This window comes from Carettochelys insculpta, chromosome 1 (genome assembly GCF_033958435.1).
Source record: "Carettochelys insculpta isolate YL-2023 chromosome 1, ASM3395843v1, whole genome shotgun sequence".
NCBI classification, from domain to species: domain Eukaryota; kingdom Metazoa; phylum Chordata; order Testudines; family Carettochelyidae; genus Carettochelys; species Carettochelys insculpta.
This window is the reverse complement of record NC_134137.1, coordinates 367835624-367853340: the sequence shown is the minus strand read 5'-3', so window position 1 is coordinate 367853340 and position 17717 is coordinate 367835624. Positions and strand designations below refer to the sequence as shown.

The 17717-nt window shown below is 40.5% G+C and overlaps 1 protein-coding gene across 4 annotated transcripts in view; it reads right to left on the bottom strand.

Annotated features, from left to right (window-relative positions):
• USP6NL (USP6 N-terminal like) overlaps nt 1-17717 on the bottom strand; it is a 242932-nt gene that overhangs the window by 51855 nt on the left and 173360 nt on the right. For all 4 annotated transcript variants that reach the window (XM_075017960.1, XM_075017968.1, XM_075017974.1 and 1 more), the window contains 3 exons: nt 13829-13938; nt 9771-9819; nt 4702-4822 (listed from right to left, as the gene is read on the bottom strand). In XM_075017960.1, coding sequence (XP_074874061.1) covers nt 4702-4822; nt 9771-9819; nt 13829-13938 — 280 coding nt within the window. The remainder of the gene's footprint in view (nt 1-4701; nt 4823-9770; nt 9820-13828; nt 13939-17717) is intronic.

Here is a 17717-nt window from a genome sequence, read left to right as displayed (position 1 = left end):
CCTCACGGCATGACTCACACTTCTTAAACCCCAAGGAGGCCATTGCGGTGAGTCTTTACTGTTAATAGGGTATTTAGCCGCTAATCAGTGCTTTCTAACCCAAAATAACATTCACCAGCCTGCGGGGCAGCGGAAGGCTTAACTAGCCTTCTTGTCCGCCCCTCTCTCCTTTGTTCCTCTTCTTTCTGCTGTCTAATATTCTCTTTCTTTCTCCTCTTTTTTTTTTTTTGATAGTGACAAAAAACAAACAAACTACACGTAGAAACAACAATCTTATCTGTCTCTGGCTTTAGCCGGAGAGGATTCCGTCTGCAGCCGATGGAGGTTGAGAAGGAACTGGCGGGGACCGGATTGCGCACGTGGCCGGGGGTGCGCAATCCAATAGAGACTGCAAGCCCGACACCTATTGTGGAGCACCCACAGGGACCACTTGAAGAAGAAAGCCCACATCTTCCCTGTGCGGCGCACCCTCTACTTCATGTCCTGACTAGATGAGGGTTTCACCTGTTGCCAGGCATAGCTGCCCAGAATGTGTCCATCTAGTCTCACACAAGCCCAAAACTGCACGCGTGTACTGTTTCATCTCCACTGCAATCTGTGCTGTCTTCCCCATTTGATACGTGGTCCAAACATTCCTTGTATCACCAAACTGGTTGGTTGTCCTCTGTGAAAGAAGAGTCATCTGTGGGGCAGCTTCCTTTCGGCTTTCCCGACTGCACTTCATACTTAATCCAAGCAGATTGCCATCTCCCCTCAAGACTTGTGTAGTTGTAGGTTTCTTTGTAGACGTGTCTTTAACTTTTGTTTATGAATAGTGTTATTAACCCTAATCCAAACCCTTTTACCTCAGGAAGAGGTGATCCAAATTTGTCTGGTGTCTATCCTTTGACCTATCTAGTTTGGGTGACCCTTCCAGGAGCTGTCTCCCCCCCCGGGACAGCTCTCTGGATCCTTGAGACACACAAGCCACCTCACCATGACAAGAAATGGACCATGAGGAAGTTTCATGGCCTGCTACCTACATTTTGTGGATTTAGAGACTTCATACCATACACAGAGAACACATTTAGGATATATTTACACTGGAGGTAGAAGGAAGAGAAAAACACACACAACCCTCACCTCTCTCCTCACTGGGCCCAGGTCAGCTGACTCGGTGTTGTGCTACAGAGCTAAAAATAGATTACAGATATTCCTGCTTGGGCTGGAGTCCAAGGTCTGGAATCTGACAAGATGGGTGAGTCTCAGAGTTCCAGCTTCCACCTAAGCCAGAATGTCTGCACGGCTATCGTTAATACTGTAGTGCAAACCCAAGTCAGTCAGCGCTGTCTCAGACTTTCTGTTGCATTTTTCCCCCTGCAGTATAGACACATTCTTAATTTCAAATTCCTCCCTTGAGTTCAGTGGACTTACACAGAGAATTAATTAGGCTGTGTATTTTGAGAGATTCTTGGCTGCACTGAAAAAGAGAGTCTCCAGGTCACAAGTGGATGGCAGATAGAAAAAAAAAAACGTACAGGTAGTACCTCTCATCCGGCATGCTCAGCACTTGGAATGGTCCCAGGTGACAAGATTTCCTAGATGAGGGGAGGTCTGGCCGGCTGCCTGGAGTGGGGTCCCCACTCCGGCAGGGCTCCTCCCCAAGGGGTACCAGGCTCCCCTGTGCAGCAGGGGGTCCCCACGGTTGCACAGCTGCTGCTGGGGTTGTGTCCAGACAGTTCTGTCTCACAGGGTTGATGGAGTACTTAAAGCTGGGGCTGCCAGTGGGGCTCCACATCCCAGCCGGCTCCTAGTCGTGGGGCTGCTGGGGTTCTCCCACCCTCAGACAGGGTTCCCATGGAGCTGCGCCCCAGCTGGTTTCCCACTTCCCAGCTGCTCTTTGAACCAGTAACATCCATTGCCCTGCCGTAGAGGGATGTTGCTTGACGAGACAGTGCCAGTTAGGGGAGCTTCAACCTGTACTTTGTTAATTACAGGGAGGAACATTTTAGTATTGATGCACCAAGCACCATGTTTTGTTTTTTTTTTTTAAAACTGCACTTCTTTGCCATCATGATCAGCCATTTACTTCAGACAATGGGCGATATTTTGATCATTGTTATCAAGTGTGAGAAGAGACATTTCCACCACGTTTAGATTTGAAAAACATACACAGCAACAATTTAGACTTGAAATAGTTTTGGGTTACTTTTTCAAAGAGGAAGACAGAAGGAAGTGCAAACAGCAATGTGCAGCAACATGCATTCTTATTTCACATAAATCAATGTGAAAGTTTACTATTTAGCATTTCCAGTATTTATAGTAATGTTTTTATTGCTGTATATAAACTGAAGTGTGTTTGATTATTTGGGTGTTGGGGTATTAATCATTTAAACTATAGTTAAGGTTATGTTAGCACATCCATAAACACAGACTTCCACACCAGGCTGTTGTAAGGCTTAGGTAATACTTCTAAAGCACTTAAGTGCTTCCATTTGAGAATTTCAAAATGCTAAGTATTTTATCAATCATGTTTTTAAAGATTTTATAGCCCTCATGGAACAGACTCAAAATTGTGACACAATCATCTGGCCTGAGGGGGAGTATTTTTAAAAAAAATTCATAAAATTAAATCTAGCCATTTACAGTTTAAACAAGTGGTGGTACTAGTTTCTGAAGGGGGCAGAAAAACATCACTTATTCCAATCCGCTTATGGAACTGTTCATACACGTAACGCTATCCCAGATCTGCTTATGGAACAACTGCTCATATACATAACAATGTGCACGCCTAGCCCTGGCAGCACTGGTTGTTAGCGACCAGCTCAGTGCAGACAAAAGGAGCACACACCTGTAGCCAAGAAAACATACAGTAACCCTCTTGGAGCTCCTTCAGTATCTGTCAGTTGAGTTCACGTGGGCCAGCCGGAGCAGTGTGAAATGAACCGTGCAAGAGCTAATACCTTCAGAAATGCAGGCTATGGCAGTTCCTCAGAGGCTTCACGTTCACAGATCCAAGGGCAAGAATCTCTCCTAGCAACAGCGCGATGTGCCTAAATACCAATATTTAGAATCTGGAGGACATTTTTATCCTATTTAATAGTTTACAGAAGACTAGCTTTTGGCCCAAAACAGTATTCCTGGGGGGCAGGGGAGCCTACAGGTAAATAGGGGGCATATATACTACAAATTTCATAAAATTAATGGATGAGTTTGGAAAATAATAAATACAGGTTAGTTTAGTTTACATTGATTTGGAAAAGCTACAGAGAAGGGCAACAAAAATGATTAAGGGTATGGAAGAGCTTCTGTATGAGGAGAGATTGAAAAGATAGATAAAGCTTAGAAAAGAGACGACTAAAGGAGGATATGATAGAGGTCTGTAAAATGAAAAAATGGTGTGGAGAAAATGAATGTGTAATTTAAGCTTTAACATAACACAAGAACCAGGGGTGACTCAATAAAATTAATATTCAGAAGGTTTAAAACAAACATGGGGAAATACCTCTTCATGCAATGCAAGTCAGCCTATGGAACTCACTGCCACAGGATGTTGTGAATGCCAAAACTATAACTGGACTCAAAAAAGAATTAGGTAAGTGCAAAGGGGATAGGTCTAAGACAGTCAGGGACATAACTCCATGCCCCGAATGTTTCTAACTCTCTAAATGTCTGAAGCTAGGAGGGATGGCAGTGGATGGCTCACTCGGTAATTGCCCTGTTCTAGTTATTCCCTCTGAAATATCTGGCACTGGCCACTGTCAAAATGTAAAGAATACATAGGAAATACTAACATTTAAAGGTAACAAATAAATTCAAGAGAAAGCACAATTACATTTAAGTAACAAAATACTGCAAAAATGGGATTCTGTGAGAGGCTGGGAAAGCTAGCAAAGCTCTACCCACAGCTCATACTTCTGGTCCTATCTACAGCATTATTTTTAACTGTGGATTTCCAACTTTAACAGTTGATGTCAGAGCTATTTAACGGGTTTTTAATGTGTTTTTCACTATTATTCTATTGCCACATAAATGTCTGAATAACCACATTTCAACACTGCCAGGCAAAGATAACTCAAGAAACTTTCATGAATATCAGCAATGAAGTCCAGAAACACAGTCCTTGGAATAAATACTTGCAAGTGTAGCATCTAACATGGAATAGCAGCTCTATCTGCACTTTATAAGGTTCGGACAAAGTGGTATTTGTAACACTACTTTACAGAACAAATCAGACACTAAGCTGAAGCAGAGATATTGATACATTTAAATAAAATGACAGCTCTAAAAGAACTCTTTATTTTTCCCAGAATTTTCATAAACAGTTGAATTAGACAGAAACACACACACACACACACACACACACAGAGAAATCCTTAAACGGGACACAAACAGAACAACATTAGAGGATGTGAAATCTTTAATTTTCATTGATGATTTAACTATAATTTTCACTGATGAAATTTCATACTGTGCATTGTAGGATATAACCTACAAAACAATCATATGAAACACTAGCTAAGTGTTGGTCATACTTAGTGAGAAATTATGAAGCACTATTTGTACTGGAGTAGTATGCAATAACACTATGCAGAAGACGGGACCCAGTACGCTGGTCACTGAACACACACAAATGCACATGACCCCTGTCTCAAAGAATGTGCAATCTAATTATGACATGATGAAATTTAATTTTTAACTATGTGAGGTGAAATTCCATACCGTGCATAGCATGTTTAGGACCCGAGAATAGTTTCACCAGGGCCCAGAAGGCATCTTCTTCATTCATGTACATGAGGAGTAAAGCTGTGATCTGGCTCATTCCCTGACAGTATCCAACCTCCTGAAATTTAGAGGGCAGGAGATATTAATCTTGTGTGAAAAACAAAACAATGTATATATTTTGCAACATGAGAAAATAAACTTTTTTTGGAATAGGCTCTCTAACTATGGAAAATCCACACACACCTCAAATTTTCATGGCTCAAATTTCTCTTTAAGCTCTATTACCACTGCTACACAAAGACAAAAATTATTCTAGAAGGGATGATCCAACTGGTCTTTGATCTGTCCTTTCATTATATACAGGATATCTGCATGCTAAATCCTGAATTTTAAAATGTTCATATATAATTTATATAAACCTACACCCATAACAGATGTTTTCTATTCTCTGTTTACATTTTGTATTTCCTTTCTCATCATTCCACAAAGCTTAATTTTCAGCAGCAGAGTGTCACAGCCCATGTCCAAGTGTAGCAGCACAATATATGGCAGGGAGATATTGAAGACATACGCAAGTGAGACAGAGGCATTTCTCTTCCTATTCAAAAACTGTAGCAATGAAAAGCAGGAAATCCCACAAGACTACTGTACTAATATATAACTCCTATGGTGGGAACCAGCAATAAGAAACATCAGACTGCTTAATTAAGGATTATTTTTGACGTTACAAAGCCAGCTGCTATTGCATATTTGATGAGAAACAGATAATTATTGAGAAAAATCTTTTAGACAGATGGGTGCTTCAGAAGAACTTTGCCAAGGAAGCCTTTAAATTTGTTTTTAATGCTAAAAGACAAAAAGGATATTAGAGAAGAATCTGAAACAATTATGATACAAATAAAAGAAAAAACATGCAAAAAGCCTAAAGAACATTTTTTCTATTATTTTAAACACTATTAATGTCTATACAATACCTGCTGATTTTAAACAGTACCTTCCATATAATGTAAATTATTATGAGCTAATCCACACAATAAGCTGTAGAAAACAGTCTATGATATCAGAATTTTCCTGCTACAGTAACCTCTTTCATAACCGGCATTCTATCATCCAGAACTCTCAAATAACTGGCATTTTAACAGTAAGTAAACTTTAGTTATGTTTTCCATAAGTACAATAAAGTGAAAGTGAATACAAATAATTACAGTAAATACAGTATAAGTTTACAGTGTACAATACTACTGTTGGTAAATAAAGTACTCTGCATACATTTGTTTCTTTTTTCTGTTTTTTCTGTTTTCTGTTTTCTTTCTTTTTGGTCGAGAATTTGAAGGTGGGAGGCTGCTTGGGTGAAAGTGATCATGAAATCATAGAATTCACAATTCTAAGGACTGGTAGGAGAGAAAATAGCAAAATAGAGATGATGGATTTCAGGCAGGCAGATTTTGGTAAACTCAGAGAGCTGGTAGGTAAGATCCCATGGGAGGAAAAACTGAGGGGAAAAACAACTGAGGACAGTTGGCAGTTTTTCAAAGAGACATTATTAAGGGCCCAAAAACAAGCTATTCCCCTATGTAGGAAAGATAGTAAATATGGGCAAAGACCGCCTTGGCTTAACAAGGAGATCCTGCATGATCTCAAACTAAAAAAGGAATCCTATAAAAATGGAAACTGGGACAAATTACAAAGAATGAACACAGGCAAATAACACAGGAATGCAGGAGTAAAATTAGAAGGGCTAAGGCACAAAATGAGCTTCAACTAGCTACAGGCATAAAGGGTAACAAGAAGGCCTTTTACAAATATATTAGAAACAAGAGGAAGACCAAGGACAGGGTAGGGCCATTGCTCAGTGAGGAGGGAGAAACAGTAATGGGGAACTTGGAAATGGCAGAGATGCTTAATGACTTCTTTGTTTCGGTCTTCACAGAGAAATCTGAAGGAATGCCTGACGTAGTGAATGCTGGTGGAAAAGGGGTAGAGTTAGTTTTTGAAATAAAAAAAGAACAAGTTAAAAACCATTTGGAAAAATCATATGTCTGCAAGTCACCAGGGCCTGATGAAATGCATCCTAGAATCCTCAAGGAGCTGATAGAAGAGGTAGCTGAGCCGTTAGCTCTCATTTTTGGAAAGTCATGGGAGACAGGAGAGATTCCAGAAGACTGGAAGAGGGCAAATATAGTGCCCATCTACAAAAAGGGGAATAAGAGCAACCCAGGAAATTACAGGCCAGTAAGCTTAACTTCTGTGCCAGGAAAGATAATGGAGCAGGTAGTTAAGGAAGTCATCTGCAAGCACTTGGAAGGTAGTAAAGTGATAGGGAACAGCCAGCATGGTTTTGTAAAAACAAATCATGTCAAACCAACCTGACAGCTTTTTTTGACACGATAACGAGACTCGTAGATAAGGGAGAAGCAGTAGATGTGGTATACCTAGACTTTAGTAAAGCATTTGATACGGTCTCGCATAATATTCTTATCGACAAACTAGGCAAGTCCAACTTAAATCGCGCTGCAATAAGGTGGGTGCATAAATGGCTGGCTAATCGCACCCAGAGAGTAGTTGTTAATGGTGCTCAATCCAGCTGGAAAACCATAACAAGTGGGGTTCCGCAGGGCTCTGTTTTGGGACCAGTTCTGTTCAATATCTTCATTAATGATTTGGATATTGGCATAGAAAGTACGCTTATTAAGTTTGCAGATGATACCAAGCTGGGAGGGGTTGCAACTACCTTGGAGGATAGGGTCATAATTCAGAATGATCTAGATAAATTAGAGAAATGGTCTGAAGTAAACAGGATGAAGTTTAATAAAGATAAATGTAAGGTGCTGCACTTAGGAAGGAATAATCTGTTTCACACATACAGAATGGGAAAAGACTGTCTAAGAAGGAGTACAGCAGAAAGGGATCTAGGGGTTCTAGTAGATCACAAGTTAAATATGAGTCAACAGTGTGATGCTGTTGCAAAAAAAGCAAACATGATTCTGGGATGCATTAGCAGGTGTGTTGTGAACAAGACACGAGAAATCATTCTACCGCTCTACTCTGCGCTGGTTAGACCTCAGCTGGAATATTGTGTCCAGTTCTGGGCACCCCAATTCAAGAAAGATGTGGAGAAATTAGAGAAGGTCCAGAGGAGAGCAACTAGAATGATAAAAGGTCTGGAGAACATGACTTATGAAGAAAGGCTGAAAGAATTGGGCTTGTTTAGCTTGGAAAAAAGAAGATTGAGGGGGGACATGATAGCGGTTTTCAGATATCTTAAAGGGTGTCATAAGGAGGAGGGAGAAAACTTGTTCTTCTTGGCCTCTGAGGAGGGAACAAGAGGCAATGGACTTAACCTGCAGCAAGGGAAGTTTAGGTTGGACATTAGGAAAAAGCTCCTATCTGTCAGGGTGGTCAAGTACTGGAATAAGTTGCCAAGGGAGGTTGTGGAATCTCCCTCGCTGGAGATATTTAAGAACAGATTAGATAGATGTCTATCAGGGATGGTGTAGATAGTGGTCGGTCCTGCAGTCGGGGCAGGGGACTGGACTCGATGGCCTCTCGAGGCCCCTTCCAGTCCTAGTGTTCTATGATTCTATGAATATTTCTTAATATTTTGTTTCTTAATGTTCTTCTTTAGTATTATGCATTGCTAGGTATCATGCTGTATTATCCAGAATATCTGAATATCCAGCAACCTCCTAATCCCGAGGCTGCCAGATATGAAAGATGATTATTATTATTACAGATTATCACTGTAATCATAATACTAAACACCTTATAATTAAAAATCCAAGGCACCTGCTAAATGACAGAAAACATTCTAGAATTAAAACAATAATATTACTTCTTGCACCAACAAAAGATTTCATCTGGGCACAGTAGAACTAAAACTTCTTTAAATAGATAAGATGCTGGTAGGAAAACAAAGTTATATTTCATAAGGATGTTCATTTATGATAAGAATAATCCTTCAAACATTTATGCACAGACTCAGCTCTACATACATTCTCACTGACTTCACTGGAATTACTCATATCTAAAGTTAAACACATTTATAAAAAAAGTTTGCAGGATGAGGGAATAATATGGAAGCACACACTTAGAAGTGGATCTCTGGCATTTACATTATTTACATTTTTACAGTTTCTTCTTTTGCCACCAGTTGCCAAGCTACATTTATCCACAGCCAAAAAATGCAAGAAATAGTGACCTCTGAGATGAACCTCAGCACTAAACTCAAACAGATCTGTAAAAGAATGACACCGCTCTTTGCAGCATCACCCTCTCAAGCCTCATTCACGATAACACATTTTTTTACTAAAATTTGCTAACACTTGCTCAAGCTCCCACCAGTGTTAGGAGCTCTGATTTGACAGGCTGTTTGCAGCAGTGGAAATAGATCTGCACCCCAAAGAGGCATGACTTGGAGTAGAAGGGATGGGGCGGTAGTCAACCCTCAGTGTCTCTGGGGCCACAGGGTTGCACCTCAAACTTCCGCACACACACTCCTTTACAGCCACAGGCAGCTGGAGAAGCACTACTGTGGCCTTTCAAAGGGCCAGGTGATCCAACTGCGAAAGTACAAGCAGCAGCGATGGCTAGAGCTCCGGGCCCCTTTGAAACACCAAGGCTGGAGGCAAACACCCCTTTCCTCTCTCTACCCATCAGCAGTTCTGGCTATTTGCACTTTAAATACTGCATTGATTAGCTCTTTTTTTTTGAGCAGAGCGTGAGAGACACTGGCAGCAACTTGTGGCTCCATCTAAACTAGATTCTCCCAGTGCTGCCAACATCAGGGGAGCTGAACCAATGAAAAAATTATGCAGCATTTCCGTCATCAGCTCTATTTCCATAGGCTCCACAGATGCAGTCCATCCCTGGTGTAATGTATTTGATTTCCAAGCAGAAATACTTCAACAGTGTTTGAACTCAAAGCTGTCAACCCCGCAACAACCAGAATGAGCTGGCAAACTGGTTCAGCTTTTTATGTATGCTGAGAGCTTTGATTTCAGTAACTTTTGCAACACTATTTTTAAAAACCCACATTTGATCTCAAGTGCACAGGAAACAGGACTTACCGTATTATATATCGAATATGCAGCTAAAACATGGAATAAGGATTGTTGCCTGGAGAAACAGAACAGTGAGTAAACAAAAATATTTGACATTATACGTAAGAGAAAAACAAAACAACTAAATTTACTTTCTGAATATCTGTTTCTTCAATTTAATTTAAAAAAACAAATATATTTCATGATCAAAACAGATACAAAGTAAACAAAAAAGACTACTTATAATGGTTTACATGTTCTAAGCATGTAACAATAACTAACTAAACCGGAAATTTCCAGGAGAAAAGGGGGTAAACACACAAATTTTAAAGATGGGGAAAGTGAGGCTTAGATTGGGTAAGTGTTACCTTTTCATAGCATCCACTACTTTTGGATGCCACATTTGACACTTGTTGGACCCAATTTTAAAAACAAATCAGCACCAGAAGCTTTTATTCATTTCAGTGGGAGCTACTGGTGTTCAGCAGTTCTGAAAGAAAACAGGTCCAACTTGTCTTAAGCTAGGTAATCAAAAATGGAAACCCCAAAAATTAGTGACAAATTTTGAAAATTTAGGCCTAAATGGCTTTACCCAGGTCCCACTGTGCATCACTGACAGACCCAGGAAAAACACTCAGAATATTGACTCCATTCTTGCTTGTGGTCTTATGCAATTTATTGACTCTCAAACATGCTTTGAGAAGGCTTTGCCCTGTTTAATAATTACTCTTTTTCCTTCTAGATTATCACAGCATGCTTCATTACTATTTGTTAGTCTATTAAAACTGAAAATGTGAATTGTACTACTTTCCATTTTAAGGGTTATGTAATAATGACTGTAGAGCTGTGCAGAACTTTCATAATCAATCAGGATTCACCGGTAGGGAATCTAAACTTCAGTAAACAAACTTTTAAGGTTTGTTCAGAACTAACAAAATCTGGGAACACATGCCAATACCAACCAAAGCTAAAAACCACAGAAATGAAACTGCTGGGTTTTTGCACCTATCTATACGGATACCCAGCATTCCCAATGCATTCTTTTCTTTTCCTATCTCTAAGCCAAAAACTTTTAAGTGTGTCTTTATTCTTCTGCTGACCATCAGACAAAAAAGGTTATGTTTCCTATTAATGCAAACAAGAGGGGATGGCTTGTAAATCGCTCTTCCTGCAGCTCAATTAACAGTATTTCCTCTGAGGATGTTCACTGCAGGATTCTGTAAGTGAACACCACTGATTCATAAGAGTAAGTAGGTGTGCTGTTCATACTGTACAGAGGTCAGGATACAGACAGAGGGTGTGGAAGGGAAGATTAGTTGTTTTATATTTGCTTTTAAGCCTTAAACTCACACACTTTGATTACAGAGTTTTAGGACAGCCACAGAAACAATATGGGCAAAAAACATGAAGTTTTAATTTCTATGTTCCTTTAATTGTAGGAATGATGATGAAATATTATACTAGACCTTAAACCAGAGTCTTATTTTTTTTTAAAGGAAATTTTCTCTCCTCCACTTTATTTGGTCTTTGATTGCATGGGTGATTAAAGCATGTTTATTTTCATTTGAAGAAAATTTGCATTTAACCATATATTTCTTCTTATTCATCCAACAGGGAGCCACTTCACAAGGAAAAGAAGGGACACTTTAAAGACACTCTGCGTCGGCAGATAAAACAAAGAGGTGAGTAAAAGGCTTCATTCACGTCTACATGTGGGCTTCATAAACAGGTTGAGGTCTGCTTTTTAAAATACTGCATTACACTTCATTAATTCAGCTGAATAATTTAAAACAGAAAACAGCATTCAGCTTTCACTCAAGGTTTACTGTCAACATACGTATGAAACACTACTACACTTTCATAAATCAGACTCATGAAAATTAAATTAGGAATGCATTAGATTGGAAAATTTTCGTGTGACTTCTCTGGGGGTAAGTGGAACAAATTTAACAGAGCAAAAACATCTTTGATCCAACAAAATTCTTCTCCTTTAATAGTGTGTCCGCACATGCATGCACGCCCACACTATTTCACTTTATTTATAGGAACCCACACACACCTCCCTCACTAATTTATTTTTGTTAATCTTTTGGTATATACTTTAAGAAAATATTCAGTTTTGATTTCTGCTGTCTTAAAAGTGAAATGTTTAATATGCTTTTTTAACTAATTTATACTTTAACATCCATTGCTTGAATTTTTTTTAAGTGGAACAGAGTTGGTCTTCATCCTATTTGGGGAGTTATGATTATTTCCCCCCACCGCACACAGACTTTAGAACCTGGAGCAAACACTACCACTCAGCATGGCTGTCCAGAGGAACAAGCCTCTCTGACTTCTGTTCTAAAGGAAGCACAAATGCAGAGCTTACTGCAGCCAAGGGAAATATCTGGAAGGTAGCTGATCAGGCCAAGAGAAAGTCCTGTCCATTCCTCACCTGCCCAGGACCAGTGGATAGGAGCCCCCAGCTGTGTTGCTCCCAGCAGCATGAAGTAGATCAGACCCTTCAGACTTCACTCCGATGTCAGTGCAGAAGAGGGTGGCAACCTAGCAACCCAATCCACAAAAGCCATGCAATACTACTTCTCGCCCACTCCACCCCACCAATGTCTCTGTGGGTTGGGACTTCTGCAGTTACAACACGGAAATTTCAGATGACAACAGCTGAAAACATGGAATGAAGTAACTTTAAAATCTCTGGCTGTGAAATTGACCAAAATGGACACTGAATTTGGTAGGACCCTAATTATGAAGCTTCAATAAATTTTACAGGGACTCTGTATACAAATGAGTCAGAGGAAAGTGGACAAACAAAAACTAAATGTAAAGGGCATAATAACATCATTATTGTCTATCAGTAACTAGCTGTAACTAGTAACATTTTAATACTATTTATACTAAGTGTTTCCACTAAATGCCAAAAAGATTAATACAAAAATCTTCAGAACACTGAAAGCTGCTAAAAAGGCAATCAATTTACTTCAGGAAAATAATAACTGCACTCCATTACTTTAGTGCAAGATATGGTTACTAAACTTTCACCAAATACCACTATAAATGGCACTGGAAATATGCACTGTGGAAACTTCGTGTTCTACCAGAGATTTAGGGTTGCAGTCCAAAATGTTTATTTCTACATTTCTAAAGAATTTAAAGATTTCATTGAGACACTACATTTACAGGGGCACAAATATTAGTGTATTTTTCCTTATCTGTGAAGTATGCTATGCAACTTCCTATAATACGAAAAACAAAACCGTAAATAAAATAATGCATTTTAATTTATTGCCCTTATGACTGAGAATAACACGTTTGGAAGGTAAATTAATGCAATGAGGTCTTTCACAAAAGAATGAAATGAAACATCTGAAGAGGATTGTGTTGGGGATGTTGATCCTGAAGCCTAAGAACAATGTTGTCTTTTGTCCTTGAAGGTATTTCAGTTAAAAATGTTTAAACAGTGAAATAGTTAACAAATATTCTTTATCCAACTGCCGCAAAAATATTGCAAAAAGTATGTGTGTGTCAAGATTTAATTACATAAATTACATGTTTGCAGCTACAAAGATGCTTTATTTGGGTCTCACCACTACACTATGAAAGAAGGAAAATACAGAAAATCTAGGGAAGGCTAAAAGGGTAGATTAAAGTTATTAGAGAAATAAGAAAATTTTGTTTTATAATATTACTCTATAAAAGTACAAAATGTATTCAAGAATTTAGTCTTTTGTGCTTTGAATTTGCTTTAACTAGATGAAAATAGATCTTCTTAAATTTGGTAAAAATGTCTACAGCATCTGGGGGAAAGCAATTTTTTTTTACTTTTTCATCCATTTAGATTTCCAGGGCCATAGCTTTTGCACACTAAATGGCAAATCTAGAAGGTTGGAGGGTAAACAAGCTGATTTCGAGCTATTCAGAAATAATCTCATTCCTTTAAGATAATACTTTCTGAAATCCTGCATCTGCTACATTCAAAGTTCCATCGTGCTCCTTGGGTAGCAAGAGGAGAGTTAGGCCTGTCAAAATTTACTTGAAAGGGAAACAAGGAATGACTGAATTAAATATATATTTTATTCACTTACTTAACACCATATCTGTCTCTAAACATGATATGATCCCTATATGTTCGATTTACGTCAAGATCGATTTGCCTGATATCAGGTGAAGACCCTCGTGCTCGATGTTTTAATTTCTAGGAAAAATGGTAAAGAAAAGAAATTAGGCAAAATTCAGTTGACATCTAAAATAAGAAGAGAAACTGCAAAACGCCACAGCATTTGTTAGTGGACAGAAACATCTGTAATTTGTGAATTTACATGCTTACTATAGAATATGATGGGGGAAGCAAAGGGAAGCCAGGGGGGTGAGGACACCCATGGACGCAGTGTTACCCCCCTCCACCTAACAGAGACCAGGTATGCATAGGCATGCGGGGTCATGGGCCACTGCCCCGCCCCACTTTTCTATGGTGCAGATGATGCTTAGACACAGTCTCCTGAGTGCTAATGCTGGTTGTGCTCCCCTTCTGTGTGCTGGGAGCAATCCTCCTTTCTGTACAAAGAGTGAGTACCTATCGTGGTGCAAGGCGATAGGGGTGGTGAAAATGGGTGGGATGTGAGAGTTAGAGAAGGAGGGAGGGTTCTAGGGCAGTGGAGAATGAACATGGGATGGGTAATGGCATCCTTGGCTGTGGCATCCCCTTGGTGGCAGAAGCAGCAACTAGGGCTCTTCCATTAGGCAGGAGCATTGAACTCCCACCCCCCAATGAAATCCCTCCCACTAAATTCCAGGCAGCTGCACCCAGACCTCACCCTACCAAGACCCATTCCTTCAACACCTACCCTCCCCCCACTGACCCGCTTTATGCCCCCACAAACTCAGGCTCCTCCTGCCAAGCCCAAAACACCTTTCCCTGAACTTCCCGTCAAAGTGTCACTGCCCCTGTTTATTCAGATCCCACATGGACCTGCCACTGAGCTACTTAAACCTAGATTGTTACACACAGAACCCTCTGCCCCCGACACAAAGTCCTTGCTACATGTGGACCCTGCTGGGCTGAGCCTGCCTGAGCACACCGGGTGGAAAGGGGCAGGGCCTGTGGGTTTTTTGGAGCAGGTCCAATCCTTACACTTTGTTAAAGTCAGATGTAGCCTTACTTGCTAAGTCCCTGTTCGAGGTGTGAGGGTAGCTGAAGGGTGATCTCAACTCCATGCAGTCAGTGGCCAGTGCTTCCCAAAGTCATATTTGCTATATTTCTCGGTTTTGATGTAGAATATTTCATTTTTGGTTGAATTGCCTTAGTGGTACAGTTTTTAGTTTCCAAACTTTGCACAGAGCTGGGAACACCTTTTCAAATTGTATTACAATTTTTTTCATTAGTACAATGAGGAACCTTGCTAAAATCCTGCCATGGCAGAAGAAGATCACCTTGTGCAGTAATGATGGTTCTTCAAGACTTGGGTCCCTGTGGGTAGTCCATTGTAGGTGCATCTGTGCTTCCCCCACCCCCACCCCCACCCCCGCTGTCTCTAATCAGAAATTTTTGGCTGCAGTGTTCATTGATCCTACATATGCACTCTCCCTCCTTCAAGGCTATCTAGCACTACATGGGTAAACAGCCATGCACTCCATTCCTTCTCTACCACAAAGCCTGTACGGGGAACTCCAAAATAGAGGGAGGAGGCCAGGTTGGGGGTACCCACAGAACCAACATTGCTGCACAAAGAGAGTAACTTCTTCTCTTCTTCAAGTAGCCTCCCTATGGGTGCTCTGCTGTAGGTGATTCCAAAGCAGTACTCACTAGTGAAGGCTGGCAGTGCCAAGTGGAGTCTCTTACTACAGAGAGCATGGTGGAGTCAAGGATGGTATCAGAGGCTGAACTTCCATTGATTGACTAATGTTCTGTAGAGTTGTGAGCAGAAGCCCAAGTTGCTGCTCTGGAGATTTCCAAGATAGGCACATCTTTAACAAATGTGACCGAGGTAGACATTCATCTTGTGGAGTGCATGTAGACTGTGCATGGAGGCAGCAGGTGGTGCCCTTTAAAACCATGAATAATGCAACCAGAAACCCCAATACTGTGGAGATCTTTCCATGAGTGAAAGGAAGATTTTAGGGGACTTCCAGACTCCCTTAGCCCTGCCCAGGTAGAATGCTAATGATCTTGTAACATCTAGCATGTGCTGAATTGCCTCATTGATGTCATGATATGGGTTTGGGTAAAAAAACAGAAAAGTGGTTCCTTTGATTCACATGGAAAGTGGAGGCAACTTTAGGGAGAAATTGGGAATGTGGCTTCTGAACTATTTTGTCTTTAAAAAAAGTGCATAGTGTGTATGCCATCAGAGTTGTTATTTCTCCTATATAACTAGCTGAGGTGATGTCAGTTACGGACACGTAAAAGACAAAGCAAGTTACCACGGACTCAAAAAGGAAGGTCTAGTCAAAGTGCTGAGAACAAGGCTAAGATCCCAGCTGCAGTGGGCAGTTTCGTACACGGAAAGAAATTCCTAATGCACTTAAGGAATATAAGTGTCAGCAAGTCAGCAAACAGTATGCGTGGAATGATAATGGAAAGCCATTTTCTCAATGTACCTTAATAGAACTGACAGAGTTTTGATCTCAAGTCTAAAATGTAGCATAAAATCAGAGGGAGAGAAGACCTATGTCCTTAAAATGACAACCCAACTTGGAATCTGTTCCATATTGTAAGCAAATATGTCAAGTGGTCAACTTTAAGCTTTGTGGCAATACATATTTGACCTCCTCAGAACATTCTGCCACTATGACTTGGAACCAAGAATGAGCCAAGCATGGAGGTGAAAGACCCACATATGAAGGTGAAGGACTAGCCTGCTTTTAGAAATCAAGTGAGGAATGTGCTAAAGAGTAAATGAAGGATATATTGTCATCTGTAACAACTTGTCTTGGCCAGCAAGGAGCAAGTGAAATAACTCTTGCTTTGTCTCATTAAATTTTCAACAGGACTGTGGATAGTAGAGGAAACTGGGGAAAGCTATACAAGAGGTCCCCTTCCCAGGAGGGAAGAGCATATCTCCCAGTGAATGTGTCTCCAGGTCGGCCCTGGAGTAGCAATGAGGACATTTCCTGTTTTACTGAGGCAATGTTTACATTACTCAGGTGGTCAACCCTCTCATGGTTGATCTTCTGGGGTTTGATTTCGCATGTTTGGTAGGGACACATGAAAGTGACCTATCAGGAGTTGGCAGACGACCCCTGTATTCCTTGCTGTCACGAAGAGTAAAGGAGGTTGACCAGAGAAATTCTCCTGTTGACCTTCCTCAGTGAGAATGCTCAGTTAAGTTGGTTGCAGATAAGTCGATTCTAGCTATGCAATTGCCACAGCTAGGACTGAGTATCTGTAATCAACTTACCTGCCTGGTATGGATCAAGCCTAAGTAGCAAAGAGATCTGTAATCAAGGCTCATAAAAAGGAAATATGTCTTGAAGCATCATGTTCTTTTCTCTGGTAGATAAGGCAGCTGAGACGAGCACATTATGATGGACGTACCAATTCCAAACTTTGAGTACTTCTTCTGTGCAGATGGAGGGAGATCTGGTACCCCTTAGTGACTTATATAAAACAGAAAGGTCACACTGTCCTTCAAGACCTTCATGTGACTGTTCCTGACAGCTGTTGGGCTCCAAACAGATTGACAGGGAGGATCCCTTCTGTGGAAGGAAAGTTTACCTGAAAAACTAAAACCAGTCTTCTGAACAACACAGGGGCGTAAATGTAAACCAAAGTTCTTTTTCTTTCTCTTCTTTCTAGGGACATTACTTGAAGAAAAGGACAAAGTGAAGATTCCTATGACAGCATTGGCTTACTGGTTCATTGTTTTACTTACTGGTCTGGCTCTCTGGTAATATCCATGTTACGAGCGTGAGCATGAGCCTGAGTGGGGTCAGTCGGTCTGTCGGTTTGGGGTTTTTTATTTAACGCCTCTGTAT